General features: G+C 49.1%; 4 protein-coding genes across 5 annotated transcripts; 2 read left to right on the top strand and 2 right to left on the bottom strand.

Moving 5' to 3' along the window:
- The first annotated feature begins 765 nt into the window (after positions 1–765).
- On the top strand, positions 766–3,571 carry TrAtP1_010953 (uncharacterized protein). 2 transcript variants are annotated; one of them, XM_014092384.2, is made up of 5 exons: positions 766–1,154; positions 1,233–1,861; positions 1,919–2,044; positions 2,100–2,865; positions 2,930–3,571. In XM_014092384.2, exons 2-5 carry the CDS (start codon positions 1,625–1,627, stop codon positions 3,352–3,354), a joined length of 1,554 nt encoding a protein of 517 aa, XP_013947859.1. In that variant the 5' UTR covers positions 766–1,154; positions 1,233–1,624; the 3' UTR covers positions 3,355–3,571. The 2 variants fall into 2 exon arrangements, with proteins under 2 accessions (XP_013947859.1, XP_065971014.1); XM_066114917.1 differs by having other exon boundaries at positions 766–1,861; positions 1,919–2,865.
- Positions 3,572–6,070: 2,499 nt separating this feature from the next.
- TrAtP1_010952 (uncharacterized protein) lies at positions 6,071–8,006 on the bottom strand. The gene is made up of 4 exons (XM_014092382.2): positions 7,576–8,006; positions 7,382–7,509; positions 6,641–7,304; positions 6,071–6,558 (listed from the first exon to the last, which is right to left on the bottom strand). Exons 1-4 carry the CDS (start codon positions 7,697–7,699, stop codon positions 6,503–6,505), a joined length of 972 nt encoding a protein of 323 aa, XP_013947857.1. The 5' UTR covers positions 7,700–8,006; the 3' UTR covers positions 6,071–6,502.
- A 310-nt stretch (positions 8,007–8,316) lies between these two features.
- On the top strand, positions 8,317–9,941 carry TrAtP1_010951 (60S ribosomal protein uL22). The gene is made up of 4 exons (XM_014092381.2): positions 8,317–8,493; positions 8,716–8,929; positions 9,091–9,278; positions 9,471–9,941. The coding sequence occupies exons 1-4, from the start codon at positions 8,491–8,493 to the stop codon at positions 9,621–9,623; spliced, it is 558 nt and encodes a 185-aa protein (XP_013947856.1). The 5' UTR covers positions 8,317–8,490; the 3' UTR covers positions 9,624–9,941.
- Positions 9,942–10,080: 139 nt separating this feature from the next.
- TrAtP1_010950 (uncharacterized protein) lies at positions 10,081–13,956 on the bottom strand (the record flags this gene model as incomplete). Its single annotated transcript, XM_066114916.1, has 2 exons — positions 10,081–12,992; positions 13,056–13,956. The coding sequence occupies 2 exons, from the start codon at positions 13,954–13,956 to the stop codon at positions 11,029–11,031; spliced, it is 2,865 nt and encodes a 954-aa protein (XP_065971013.1). The 3' UTR covers positions 10,081–11,028.
- Positions 13,957–14,648: the final 692 nt, after the last annotated feature.

Genomic DNA, 14,648 nt, shown 5'->3' with positions numbered 1-14,648 from the left:
GAAAAGAGGCAAAGATTGAGGCTTTTGGATTATTCAACGTTATTTGGCTTCATAGGGCATTGAAGTTGCTGCTCATAGCTACACTGCACTGGAGCTACCTTTTTTTTTTTTTTTTTTTTCCCTTTTTAAGATTTACAACAAGATAACTCAGTTCTTAGAGTAAGGTGATAGGATATGCCTTAGAAATGAGTATCGTCGTTTACGATATCTCTCTAGTAGTTTTGTTACAGAATATACAAATACTTCTAGGTAGCCCCTGGGGAGTATTAAGATGAACATAACGCTGCGGAATCAATACAAACAAACAGATGCTGTCGCGCATGATGACAAGGCGTACTGCACCTTTAATACTGCTATTTTATCTCACCTGTAAAAGTAAATCTTCACATGTATTCATAGATAACTCCACATCTCAACTTATGCTCGTGTCGCAAAGGCATCAACGACAGCAATCAATGCAATTAAGACGGATGAGGCATGGCCCTTGCAGTAAGGAATAAAAGAGGACAATATTTCCCAGTCAAGGCCTTGGTCTCCTTTGCGGAACGAGGCTGGTCCATTCACGTGCAAAGTGGACAATATTCGAATCACATCTGTAACATAGGGGGTGCTGACATGGGAGAAGGGGATCGTCTCCGCCAAGGCTGAGCGAATCGACAATGATACGCCACAGAACCCTGTGCCGCCCCAGCTTCTTCTACAGCTTCTACCGCTTCTACGCCTAGATGATGCTATTTTAGGAATCATTAATCATTTACAAGTTCTAGAGAGTAATCATGATAAACAAACGGAAACAAAACAGGCCAATAAAGTTGGCGATTAATATATTTTAGGTAGGTCGATCCCCTGGTGGACAATTAGATGCCCCGCGTGGCACGCTGCGGTGCCGCTATTAAACGCACTAAGACCCGGGAGCAGCTCTTCCCGAACACTTCTGAGACACACCTGGGCCTGTTTCAGCAACGGTCCGTGACGATGGAATTGAGCCCGCCATTCTTTCTGCGCCTGTGCCCATTTTACCCGATCGGATGCGGTCCTGATAACCGCAGAGGGCGCGCGTAAAGATGCGCTGCGCTTCGTTATTTGCAGCTGCAGCTTCAGCCAGTGGTTGGAGGTAGTCGGGGATAAGGAACGCGGACGGCATCGGCTGAACGGTTGGGTCTTCTCTCTCCTACACTCCCTCCTCTCTCTCTTCTGCGTCTTTCTCGACTTGATTGTAACCTTCCGTCTAGTCCGTGCAGAGCCGCCGCTAGTCGAGATCATCGTCTCTCAGCCGCTTCGAGACCCGCTCGCTGGCTTCCTGGTTGGTGGTATTAATGGCCGGCCTGCGCCAATCCGGGATCCTCGAGCACAGTCTGCTGGCTGTCTTGTGAAACTCCAGCGCAAGGAGGTGATGTGCGGTCAAGGAGCCTCTAGAGTCTACGCTTTTGCTTCTCCCTGCAGGAGACCGACAGCCCAATCTTGCTCCCTCGACACGCCGGTTTCACATGGCCAAGGCTCGTTCGCTGCTTATATCCTCTCCAGCTGGCTCGCGATTACGGCAACTTGTCTTTAATACCGTCCATCGTCCTCTTCATCCAAAACGACACATCTCTCAAAGGCGCCGCAATCACTTCCAGCCGCCATGGATCCTCAATCCAACTCGACGTCCTTTCCGTGGACAATTGAATCATCACCCTTGTCTGCTTACTGGACACCGCGCACAGGCTACTATCTGACCATCTTCACTGTGTTGCTTTCTGTGTGGCTTTTCCTGAGATCAAAACCCGAATCTAGCAAGCTTTGCGTGCCTTTCTACAAGACTTCCAAATTAAAATGGATTTTTGATGCAGAATCACAGATTGTCAAAAGTTACAAAGAGGTCAGTTTACATCTTATTGGTCTTAAGCCTTGGTGACTTACTTACCTTTCGATATAGTTTCAAGACCAGGTTTATCAGATCAAGGCGACTGAGGGAACCCAGGCTATTATTCCTCCAAAATTCATTGCTGAGATCAAGGGTTTACCTGAGGATACTCTCAGCGCCACAGAGGCTGTAGCTGATGTAGGACGCCGATTTCACCTCTGCACCTCCCATCTTCTAATTCTTATCATTATAGGCTCTTCAAACCAAGTACACCAATTTCACGCCGGGACACAATGGCGATATGCTATCGCTTCTTGTTAGAACTCGTCTAACGCAGAATCTCGCTGAACTCATTCCTCAGCTTAAGAGCGAACTTGAGCATTACATTGGTACCGAGTTCCCAGCTTGCGATGACTGGACGCCTGTCAAGTGGCAGCCTTTTGCTCTACGCGGCATTGCTCGATTGAGCGGCCGAGCCTTCGTTGGACCCTGGCTGAATCGCGAAGAGCAATGGCTCAAAGTCACCATCGATTTCGCCATTGACGTCTTCATGTCCGTTATCAAACTGCAATTTTTCCCCGAATGGTTTCGCCCCATTGCTCAATACGCCGTGTCAGATTTGCGCAAGATACGGAAGGATGTCGACATTGCCAAATCCTTGTTGAAGCCCTTGCTGGAGGAAAGAATACGCGACATGGAGATTTCGTCTTGCCATGAGCCACCGAATGATCTAATGCAGTGGCTTATTGAGGCTCTCCCCCAAGAAGAAAAGGCTGATGTGGATGTCCACGCCAGACTGCAACTCATCTTGGCTGCGGCGTCTATTCACACCACGAATAACCTCTTGTTTGAGTGCATGGCTGATCTTGCTGATCACCCCGAGATTCAAGAAGAGCTGCGAGCAGAAGCTTACCAAATTCTCGAGGTAGAGAATGGCTGGGCTCGCAAGGAAAGCATGACCAAGCTCAAGAAGCTCGACAGCTTCATGCGAGAAGTTCAACGCCTCCGTGGCAATGTCAGTAAGTTATTTACCAATTTCACTTCCATCCTCCCTGTCTGTGCAATGACTAACAGTATGGGCAGCTTCTTTTATTCGCAAGGTTATAAAGCCCATCGACCTCTCAGATGGCACACATTTACCCGCGGGCACGAGAGTCCTAGCCCCCCAAGCGGGCATTTCCATAGACGACCAGTTTTTCCCCAACCCCACGGAATTAGATCCCTTGCGATTCTACCACATGCGGCAAGAGTCGGCCGAGGCGAGCAATCGCTGGCAGTTTACGTCGCTCAACGACACAAATCTCAACTTTGGCGCGGGGAAGCACGCCTGCCCGGGTCGATTCTTTGCTGGGAATGAGATCAAGCTCATTTTGGCCTTCTTTCTCATCAATTATGACGTGAGGTTGAAGAAGGGGGACAAGCGGCCGCAGCCAATGGCTTTGGTCATGACAAAGGGGCCGAATCCGAATACCGAGTTTGAATTTAGACGGCGGCAGTTGGCCAATTAAAATAACATGCTATGAAGAGGGAATAAAGAGATAAATGTTGATTAACGGCTACTCTATGAATGGATATATGCGTGTCTGGCGTTTATTTGGGAACGTCTTTTCTGTCGATGGAATGCAGGTATCAAGGGTCATTGGCTACCTAGGCAGGTAGCATGGTGTTGTGATAACCAACGTAAACGTGCATTATATAGGTACATAACTTGTAACTTTTTTTTTAGCCTAAATCCACTTGAATCTCTTCAAGGTCCATACTTTCCCATATGCTCTTGAAAACTCTTCCAATACCCCTCCGATATGCAATGCCGTCAATCCAACCAATCCAAAGAATAAAGTAAAATTCATAACAAAAATCATCTAAATTCGTGAATGTTCCATGTAGTTTTGGCCGCGGCCTCCCCAGGAAGGGTGCTTGCAGAGGCATCGCAAGCTCAGGCCAGTCAATGTAATTACGGATACAAAAAATCCGTCCCTCAGCAATTGCAATTACTTCGCATTTCTCATCACACCTTTGAGTGAAGCTTTGGTCCAATCGGTCGTCAATTAATATCCCAGCCCAGGTTCCGTCGCCGACACAAAGGTTAAATACGCCATATATCTTCTTATTACCGTTATCTTGTTCGAGCTTGTTTGATTTGAGTAGCCAACCTCGTTTTGCGTTGAAATGCAGTATTGGGCCGTACTGAATATCCGGCGAATTCGCTTCCGCACTGTCGGGGAATGGAAACGGGTATGAATATCTTGTCCTGGGGGACAAGGGATGCCTATAGCTCTCCAGAAATCTGCCTCGTAGTCTGTTCCAGCCTGGCGGCATCGAGGCATGGTCATTGAAGTGTTGATACTCAATCAACTTCAATGCTTCCCCCTTAGAGCCCGTTTTCCACCATTTAACTCGGGGCTTCAGCTCATGAAATCTTCTGGATGACGACGTTTCTTTGTAGAAGTCCTTTGCAAAAAGCCGCCAATTGCTTGTGCTGATAGAACCCTTCATACGCACCCATGACCAGCTCGGAAGTGATAATTTCTGTGTCTTCCGAAGTTGAGGTGGATCCGGCCTTCTCCAGTCGGATTCCCACAGAAGAGAAGCGTCGAAAAATACCTCTGGCAGTCCGTAGTGGAACCCTGAATGGAAAGCCGGCTTCAGCACTGTCGTTATACCGGCAAAAGCATGAAGCATATCATCGTCAAACGACAGGCGCTTCTGACTATATTCTTCGGCCACTGTTATAAAGTGGTTAATATTAGGCCAGTTTGGAACATTGCAAGCAAAAGATGTTCTGTTAATCGGAAAGCGACCTTCACCGTGGGTTGCCAACTCCCATTCAACGCTTGTGTGTTTCTGACAGTGGAAACTAACAACTGATGTAAAGACAAGGAGCCGTCGTGACAGATAGGATTCCTGAAGTGTCCATCCACGAGTCGACCATTCTTTGTCCGTACAGTATACGGCAGGACTTTTTAGGGCGGTTGCTTTATCAGTACGAGGAGTAAGAAAGAGTGAGTGGCCAGGGAATCGAATCTTGCTGCAGAGAGTATTCCGAGGCTTTGAACAGCGGCCAATTCCCGGAATCCCGTGATTGCCATCTTTTCCCTCGCCAGCGACGATGGTAAAGTATGCATTGGCATATATGGAACCCATTCCGTTCAAAAACATGGTCCGTTCATCTTCCGCGTCTTGGACAATGCATATGCAGTCTGTCCAAAAGAAAGGACAGCCAAGTGTTCTTGCCAAGTCCATGGCGTCCACGATGGTTTGTGCAAGTTTCGGTCGCTTCATTTCTTGGCTATCAAGCAGTGCCCCGGGTTGCAGCATCTGTTCCAAGTTGTTGACTGTCGTTTTCAACATGTCCACTCCGCCCCAGACATAACTTAAAGTTACATATCGGGGACTTTGAGCGGTATCGACTTTGACTAGGCATTGCTTTTCCAAGTCAATAAGATATAGCCACGGAAGCTCACTCGCGGATAACAAAGGCGCAACGCTCTGCGCCTCAGGCTCATGAATGCGGTCGCAAGTTTCGATCCACTTTTGAATGACTGACGTGTCGATTTTGTTGGCATCCATCAATCTGTTATATTTCCAAAAGGACACCAGCTTTGGATGTCTATATTCCCGGTCGCTTGCTACTTTTGCCTGACGAAGGTGCAACGCTTCAACACTATTGTTATTAAGACGGTGAAGGATGCAGCAGAAGATGACACCGTTCCAGCATAATTCCGCTTCCCAGTCATGCAATTGTGCCTGGGTAACCTCATCTTGTTCTCGAAGTGCAGAAATGATGGACTGGCAGCATATGCAGTCTTGATTCGTCTCAAGATCTGCGAGATTCCCCAGCCTAATCGTGTCATGTATCTTGTCGTATTGTTTTGCGTATGAATCTGAGCCGCTAGAAACTTTTGGGCGTGGAATCTTGTTCAATAAGGGTTGATTTGAAACAAAATTGCCAACGGTTTGACAGTTAACACAGTATCCCCCATTGACACTCGAGCCGGCTCTGAGCCGCGCGGGTTCTGGAAGGGGAAGACGACGAGTTGGGGTTCTGACACTACTGAGCCGGAGGTGCCAGGACACTTCGTCATTATAATCAAATGGGATGAAATTAACATTGCTCATCGTCTCAAATATGCGCAGGAACTGTTTATTTCAATATGAAGCTTATTGCACTTGTATAGTCGAAGATCTCAAATGAACCTTACCGGCATTAAATGCTTAAGCTGATAGGTGCTGAATGCTTTGCTGCCTAACTTACAGCCTGATGTAACCATGCATGAGACAGACCATTTTTTATTTTTCCTGATATTATAATCCGCCTGACCAATCAAGGAAAAATCGTCAAGATTTTAAGAAAAAAAGTACTAGTATTCTTCTGCACTGGGCCTTAAAACACCCTATATAGTAACAAGTAACACACAAGCTCAAAAGCTAAGCAAGACCCCCTTATCCGGAACGCCCCATGCCATTATTGAATGAATCAATCCCTTTAAAACCGATACCCGTTCGGCGCACGAAGAGCTTAGATGCAAGTAGCAGCCTGATGTTGGGAATCATTTCGTGAAAACCAAACAAACAAGAACTTTTTTCTTCTTCTTTGGCGATCAGGACTTTTTATACAGGCCGATAGATGTTCATCATTTACCCCATTATCGCTGTTTAGGCGCCGCGTGTGTAAATACCGGCAACCAGACAGTGATCACGCTCGAAGGGTTCTAAAAGAGTAAGTTAGTCAGAAGCTGGTTCTCTTTTGTCGCCAGATACAAGTCGGTGTTGGGGAATAGCGAAAATCCTTACCTAAGGTGAGCTGGAACTTGGGCTTGATGGACTCTGCGCGCATCTTCTGGACTTCGCTGGCGAAAACCTCGGCGGCGGGGGCTGTGCTGTCGATACAGTTGGCCTTGATGGAGATCAAGACACCACCACCCTGCTTGAGGAACCAGTTGGCGTTCATGGCAACAATACGGGCCTGGTCGGGCTGGGCAACGTCGGCAAAGATGACATCGACCATGGGGACGACCATGCGGTAACGGACGGGCTGACGGGCATCCTCGACAATGGGGACAACGTTGGGTCGCTTGGCAGCCATGGCAATGAGATCACGGCCAGAGCGGTTAGAGAACTCGACGGCGTAGACAAAACCAGTAGGGCCAACAAGGTCGGCAACGTGAGAGACGGAGGTACCAGAGGCAGCACCAATGTAGAGAACACGAGAACCAGGACGAATGTAGATGTCGTCAGCGCCACCAGCGATGGCAGCGCAAAGCTTGCTTCGGAAGGGGTTCCAAAGTCGGTACTCGACCTTGGTGGTGGTAGTGGTTCCGTCGTCGTTCTCAACGGGCTCGTCAACGCTGATGCGCTTCTCGCCGTAGACAGACTCGCCGGGGGTGAGGTTACGGGTCGCAATACCGTCTTCTTTGCCACCACGAACGACGAAGACACCGGCGTGACGGTGAGGCTCCTGTGTAGAAATGAGGTCAGTTCATTGTCACTTTTTGAAGATCACGAGTTATGGGTTGGAGAGGGTTTTCAACGTACAATGACGACCTTGGCACCGCCCTTCATGCCGCCAGGACCACCGCGGGCACCACCACGGCCTCCTCGTCCTCCACGGGGAGGGCCACCACGGCCGCCACGACCGGGAGGGCCTCCACGACCACCACCGCCTGATATCATGAGTTAGCCTCTCAAAAGTTCAATCGCAAGTGACATGATAGAGACGAGCAGCATACCTCGTCCACGAACACCGTTAGCAGAGCCACGGCCGCTGAAGCCTCCGCGGCCTCCACGAGGAGCACCTCCTCCTCGGCCACCACCAGGGCCACCGCGACCGCCACGAGCAGTGAAAGGCGCCATCTCAACGAAGTGGGATAAGGTAGAAGAAAAAAGTTTTTGGGGTCGAGTTCGAGCGGCGATTGAACGCGAAAAGTGGAATTCAACTCAAAAAATTGAGCTGAGTAGAAAGATTGGCTTATGAAAAGTATAGATGGCAGGAGATCGACTCAAAAGGCTGGAGTTGCCTTGGTAATTGCGTCTGCCAAACACGGTTGAATTGTGAGAGCGCTCGGCGAGAAAAAGAAATTTTTGAAGCTTTTCGCAAGAAGCTTTAGTCTGCAGCCCCCACTGTGGCCATTTACGGCTAGAGCGAATTGATTTGCGGAGCTTATCGCACCGATATTGTTCCGGCTGAATTTTTTTTCGAGAAGTGAAAAAAAGTTCAGATCATGATCACGTGGACGATATTCTGATGAATCAGCAATGAATCATGTGACATCAAATGAAAGTTGCCATTGAGATATTCAATTTTGCAAAGAGATAATCCGTGTGCACGGCTTGTTTTAGCCAGTAAATGAGCTCTATATAAATGCATCGACTTGGGGAAAAAAATTCCTGATTTAATAATTTTTTTTTTGCCTATTTTCCTGTAACTTTGTCGCTGTTTCCACCGTTTTCGAGGTATTGTTAGTAAGTGAAGCGTGGTTGCCGCCATTTGATTGGACCAGGGCAGAGTAGCCCTAACACTTCCCGAAGGGGTAAGCGAACATTGTGGTTCCCTGCCAGCGCTTTAGGGCAAAAGTTCAGAATTTCTCAACTTCAGCCCGCGAACCCACGTCGTCGAATCAGTCACCACACCATAAGCCGTCGAGATGGTGAGTGCCTGCCCCTATGCTGCGTTTGATTTGGTCGAGGGAATGTTTGAAAGAGGAGGAAATTACGGCATTGTCCAGGAATTGGAACTGCTGTCGAAACATGGACAAAACCGTGCATCTTTGAAGAGCAGTCCGAGATCGTGGAGGGGAATCATGGCACAAACTGCGAGACCAAGAAATGTGACAATATACTGACCGTCTGTCTCTTTTTCGAAACTCCAGGTTCGATACGCCGCGACCGAGATCCAGCCCGCGAAGTCGGCCCGCGCCCGCGGTGCCTACCTCCGAGTTTCCTTCAAGAACACCCGAGAGACCGCTCAGGCCATCAACGGCTGGAAGCTGCAGCGAGCTGTCCAGTTCCTCGAGAACGTCAAGGAGCACAAGGAGGCTGTCCCCATGCGACGATATGCCGGCAGCACTGGCCGCACCGCCCAAGGTACGACCTGGAAGCCCTATTTTCACCATTTGCAATTCGAACATGATTATTCCATGGACATTTGAGGATGGAGTGGAATATCTCGTGAAAGAGCGAATCGAGAGAGAAAAACTACGTTTGGGCTATGGACATGTCATGCTGATGGATCTTTCGTGCAATAGGCAAGCAGTTCGGTGTCTCCAAGGCTCGATGGCCCATCAAGTCCGCCGAGTTCCTGCTCGGTCTCCTGAAGAACGCTGAGGCCAACGCCGACGCTAAGGGCCTCGACACTGGCGCTCTCGTCGTCAAGCACATCCAGGTCAACCAGGCTCCCAAGCAGCGAAGAAGGACATACCGTGCTCACGGTCGTGTACGTATATCCTCGAACTTCAATGGCCAGTTTTTCTTCTCTTCAGCGCAACATGTGTCGGAGAACATCAGCGAATAGCTGCGTCTTTCTCAGTAAAGACCAGATATACTTGTCTGAACCAACACTTGAGCGCTGAAAAGAAGGTAAAACGGCACTCTCGCAAACGCTCATTTTCTAATCATTATTCCACAGATCAACCCCTACATGTCCAACCCCTGCCACATCGAGCTCATCCTGACCGAGGGTGAGGAGGTCGTCCAGAAGTCCGACGAGGTTGTTGGCCGTGAGCGCCTCACCGCCCGCCAGCGCGCCGTCCGTGCCCGCAAGGCCATCACCGCCGCATAAATTCGGCACCACGGATGATGTGCAATTAAACGGCTTTGTTTTTTTAAACGAATGGAGCGACGGGGAGAAAAAGCGGAACAGTTCGCCTTTCTGGTATTCTTCTTTGCGAAAGCACTTGGGAGGCAAATAGGGAACAATCAACTTTTCTTGCGCGTGGCTTCTTCAGGTGTATGGGCAGGCTACGGAAAGAAAGGGGAAGGAGGGTTCTTGCATGGCATTTAAATGGGAATACAAAAATTATTTGCATGCAAACAAATCTTTTTTTTATATCTTTCCGCATGAGAGGCCTTTCTCTCTCTTGACGGAATCAATGACATGAAATAAACAAAAAAAATTACAAAAAAAATCTACTGTGCTGGAGTGACATGCTATTAGGGGACATGATTGCCGCGACTGGGATACGGATACCTACCTTTATGACTTAAATACTGCACGCATATATATGTACCTACCACATCCTTGATAACCATCAATTGTCCATTCTAAAGATTCTAATACAGTAAGTACATGTACAATTGTCCTACAGGTAAATATCGGACCCTCAAATCTCATCAAAAACCGAAGCCATTTCATCGAGTAAACAAAGGTTCCTCGTTTCCCACGTATACACGTAAGAGATATTCCTTCTATCTGTAATCTCTCTCTTTGGTGTCTCCCTCTCAACAATTGAGAAGGGTAAAAAAAAAACAATATTTTCCATAGGCGGCTGATAAGCCGTGTTTCATCGATTCGTATGGCAACCCTGCCAATCATGTTCTCTTGCTCCAACGCCAAAGTGTGCGGGGGACTGTTATCCTCCAACGGTTCAAGTAAAGGATCCTGAACACGCAAATGCATACAAACACCTCATGGTGTTTATTTAACAAAAGAAAAATAGATATAGGCATGTGGTGCACCAAGCCTTGTCTAAAGTCAGACACAACACACTCGCATGGAGTAAAAGCAAAGATGCTTCAGCCTTAAAGATCTTGCTTTTCGTTTACCAAGAATCTTGTAATTTGTCTCCATCTTCGTGAGAAGAAAAAGGCGGAAATTCCCAACCCTATGAGCCCATAGTTTCAATTCCAAAGGGGTATCTCTTCATTCTATTTTTTTGTTCTTTTTTTTAATGGATGTATATTATTCGTTCATTCGTATTCGTGAACCGAGCTCGACCATTGAGTTCTTCCAAAGAGTGAAAAAGGAACAGAGAAAGCAGAAGACATACTCTAGCAAGTTGTCGTTTTGGCAATGCTTGTGAAGCAATCAGGAAAAAAACAGTTGACAACTGCAAAGTCCTTTCTCTAATTCCCAAGTTTCGTGCCCATTATCGAATCATTTTGTTAGCTGGAGCCACAAAACCCTGTGTTGAGCTGCAAACAAACATGTGTTCAGACAAGATAGAGGCCAAGAAAGAAAAACAAAATCATTCCGTCAGCACGAGTGATTCAGCATCGCCAGTTCCCTCGAGAGTTCCAGAGAAGCGTGCCATGCCAGGGCAGTCAAAACCATCAGTAATAGCGTCTTCAAGAACCTGATCAGGGTACACTTTGCTCCAGCCCTGCTCAAAGAAGAAAATTTGCTCCAGCGTCTTCATTTCGGCGGGCAGCATGAATGGCACAATGCGCCCGAGGAACTTGTCTTTGCTGTACTGCATCGAGTGGAAGATGTCGTGTCGAAGAGCGTTTGCAAACGCATGACCAAGCTGAGCCTCTGTCGGCAGAATCGCCCTGATATCAAGGGTGCGTACATCTATAAAGACATAGCCACAGGACTTGAAAGATATGGAGCTGAGGCCATACCGAGACTCATCAACCTTGAGCCTATTGGCATCCGGTAAGAAAGGAGAAAGGTCTTCGGATTTACTGTTGGTTCCATCTGTGTCCGAGCCGGACGATTCGCGAAAGCGTGGAAGGTGACGCATCTTGATGCCAGGGCTGAAATGCTCGCAGAAACCAGCCCATGAAAATGTTTCTGGCAGCCCAAGTCTGTCAACGGACGGTTCCTCGGGCGGTGGAGGAATCACAGGCGGTTGGAAAGGGGCGCCTGGCATAGGGCCAGCAAAGGGGGGGAAGAGTGGGTGAATCGGAACGCCTTGATCGTCGGCAACGAGCGGAGCAGGATTTGCAGGCTGTTGTGGAGGAATGGTGGGAGGCCCAGAAATAGAAACAGTCTCAAACTCCAGCTTTTCAAGACAGTGTAGCGCCATGTAACGAGTTGTTTGGAACAAAATGTGCGGCGCGAACCAGCAATTTTTGAGTGACAAGTGCTTGATGTAAGGCAGATACAGCAGCCTATTGGTATCTTTGGCGCCCTCGGGAGAAATCATCAAGTCTGAGGACTCAACAAATGGAGCCGGTAGAACATATTGATTGCGCTGATACGGGCCTCTCGCAAACTCGCCACCGCAGATCCACTCGAAGCGAAGGCTCTCGATATTTGGTTGTCGTCCGATATGATCATTCAGCAGCCGATAGACCTTACTCACGGCTTCAACGGGAGATACATGAACGTCCTCGACTACGCCCGGGGAAGGCTTGGAAATCTTCCTCCAATCTGCAATAACAGCAAGGGAGACGGTTTTGATACTAGGAATATTCTCCCAGAGTTCCTTGTGGCACAAGATGTGAATGTGAGCGCTGGGAATTTTGGCAATGGTTACATTCGTCAAATGCGTGAAGCAATTGTCTCTGGCGTTATCGATGATGCTGATAACATAAGATTGGATCATGGCCCGATGAGCCCACTCCAGCTCCAGAAGCAGTTCCTTTTGAGCCCGGGTAAGATTGGTTGGAATAAGAGGCTGGCGATTGGCGGTTTCGAGCGCGACCTGTCGTTGGCCCTCCTGTGGAGCTACCCTCTGTTGGATGGGATTTGGACGTGGAGGGAATGCCAATGCCGGTACCGGTTGCGCAGGAATGATGGGGATCCCAAACGCCGCGTCTTCCTCGGGCGGTCCAAAGGTTGTGGTCTCGTTGCCATTACCATTTGGGGGTACAGGCAGCTGAATATGTCCCCCGTGATGGTCAGGCACCTGGAATCCAAAGATGTCGAATACGTCAGCATTCTGTTGCTGCTGTTGATGCTGCTGTGGTAATGCTGCTAGCTGCGGCTGTTGCGGCTGTGGTTGTGGATTGTGCTGCTGTAGGAGGTGATGGATTTGAAACTGGCGCTGGGCTCTCCGAGAGCTGCGTGCCTCTTGCTGCTGCTGCTGCAACTGCTGCTGCTGCTCGTCAACGTTAACTTCTCGCTCGTCAAAGTCGATTTCGGTAATGGTAACGCCCTCGGTTTCGAGTAGAAGGTCGATCGCTTCGGGAACGCAGTAGCCGGCGAAGCCAGCATCAGAGATCATCTTCTCCAGGACTCGACGCTTGAAGGTATCATGCTGGGCTGTGGCGCTAGTCAGATCTCGACGAACACCATTAAAATCGGACACGGCAACAAGCGTATCACCCTTCTTTACACGACCTTCCGGATGCCAGTCGCGGGCATCGAAGACGGGGTCACGATTGTTGATCTTCTGGGCCGCATGCTCAGGGCCAACCAGAAATCCCAGGCCCGCATCGCAGCAGAGGCCGATGTTGGTTACCTTGGTCAGGCAGCGAAGAGCCTTCTTCATGCTGTCGGTTTCATCGGCCGTCTGCTCCAGACCTTCGAGGTCTCTGTAGCGGTTGTACGTTTCGTGGGGCCATCGATAGATGCCCCAGAAGGCGGGGACGGCTTCTTGGGCGGGTTTGACGGGCGGGTAGGCGAGGATGAATTCGTCCAGCTCGAGCGATAGGGCGAAGCGCAAGATGTGAGGACCAAAGGATTCGAAGATGCGCATGCCGTTTGAAAACAGCCTCGACGTGATGGCGGCGTTGTTGTCGTCATCTAGGCTGGTGTACAGCTCAGCGCGGAAGGGCACGACGACATTTCGGAAATACTGGGCAGAGACCTTGGCCTCGAACTCCCTGCACACCAGGCGGAGGGCCTGGACATCAGCCCGGGTCAGATACCTGGTGATGATTTCGAAAATCTCGACCGGTAGCTGCGCCATTGGCCACGTAGCGATGGGGGCAGGCGGCGAGGCTACAGCGGCGGCAGGCGACGGAGATGATGCTGGATCGGGGTCCTGGGCGACGAGGCCGAGCAGGGCTAACGCTGATGATGAAGAGGTCGAGGACGCGCCAGTTTTGAGGATGTTGGAGGAGGATGCAGAAGAAGCGAAGCAGGAAGCGGCCGAGGTCGTTGCGGGGTGTTTTTTAGCAGTGCTGGCGGGCTTGCTAGGCGGTGGTGCTGGGCCGAATGCGCTGTCAAACAGGTGCAGGCCCAGCAGCCGATCAATGGAAAACGGCGTCCCCAGCAGAGGCATGTTGGGTGAATTGGCGAAAACAAGTGAACAAACAGACAAGCAAACTCTCCACCCAACAGAATAATAATTTCTAGAGCAGTGAATAGGGATACAATTGTTAAAGAACAATAACAAGGCGGCCTTTGCTTTCCAGTTGAAAATTGAGGCGATGTTGGAAGAAGAGAGCCGTGCTGAATGAGGCCTTGAAAGCTTCGATCTCCCTTCACTATCAGCCTTGAGACACGTTCAGAAAAATCGTCTCCTTTTATCTCCGTTACCAATATCGCTCTCCCGCACTAATTAATTGCGACTTGTAGAGAGCTGGTGCCAGATGTAAGACACGGTATGAGTATTTGCGTGTTCCTTTCTCTGAGACAACTCCGAGACGTGCATCCAGTCGACGCTGATTCCCTGCTCGAGGTTCAGTTGGCTGTGGGAAGACGGGCGAGGTGTGATGGAATCGATTGAGAAATCTTAAGAGGAAAATTGCCATTAGCAGAAAAATTAAGAAAATGGCGATGCGGATGCTCCTGTTGTTGACTTTGATTCACTTGGGATGTTGGGGATGGATTTCTTTTACTCTTGTATACCAGCATATAGTCATAGTATTTGATAGTATCACATAAGACTTGGCAGAGCAACGGGCAAGTATTCGTGTGTTACTCTATCGACTGGATGCAATAATCTTGATATTTCACACCCTCAACACCTCT

Source organism: Trichoderma atroviride, chromosome 6 (genome assembly GCF_020647795.1).
Source record: "Trichoderma atroviride chromosome 6, complete sequence".
NCBI lineage: Eukaryota > Fungi > Ascomycota > Sordariomycetes > Hypocreales > Hypocreaceae > Trichoderma > Trichoderma atroviride.
The sequence above is the reverse complement of the archived record's forward strand: the minus strand, read 5'-3'. Positions and strand labels throughout refer to the sequence as shown.

Excerpts from the sequence above, each read along its gene's own strand:
- TrAtP1_010953 (XM_014092384.2), top strand. The coding sequence starts at position 1,625 with ATGGATCCTCAATCCAACTCGACGTCCTTTCCGTGGACAATTGAATCA. Across the intron at positions 1,862-1,918 it reads TTGTCAAAAGTTACAAAGAG|TTTCAAGACCAGGTTTATCA; the intron begins GTCAGTTTACAT and ends CTTTCGATATAG. Across the intron at positions 2,045-2,099 it reads CCACAGAGGCTGTAGCTGAT|GCTCTTCAAACCAAGTACAC; the intron begins GTAGGACGCCGA and ends TTATCATTATAG.
- TrAtP1_010952 (XM_014092382.2), bottom strand. The coding sequence starts at position 7,699 with ATGGCGCCTTTCACTGCTCGTGGCGGTCGCGGTGGCCCTGGTGGTGGC. Across the intron at positions 7,510-7,575 it reads TAACGGTGTTCGTGGACGAG|GCGGTGGTGGTCGTGGAGGC; the intron begins GTATGCTGCTCG and ends TCATGATATCAG. Across the intron at positions 6,559-6,640 it reads CAAGTTCCAGCTCACCTTAG|AACCCTTCGAGCGTGATCAC; the intron begins GTAAGGATTTTC and ends TTACTCTTTTAG.
- TrAtP1_010951 (XM_014092381.2), top strand. Across the intron at positions 8,930-9,090 it reads CACTGGCCGCACCGCCCAAG|GCAAGCAGTTCGGTGTCTCC; the intron begins GTACGACCTGGA and ends TTCGTGCAATAG. Across the intron at positions 9,279-9,470 it reads CATACCGTGCTCACGGTCGT|ATCAACCCCTACATGTCCAA; the intron begins GTACGTATATCC and ends ATTATTCCACAG.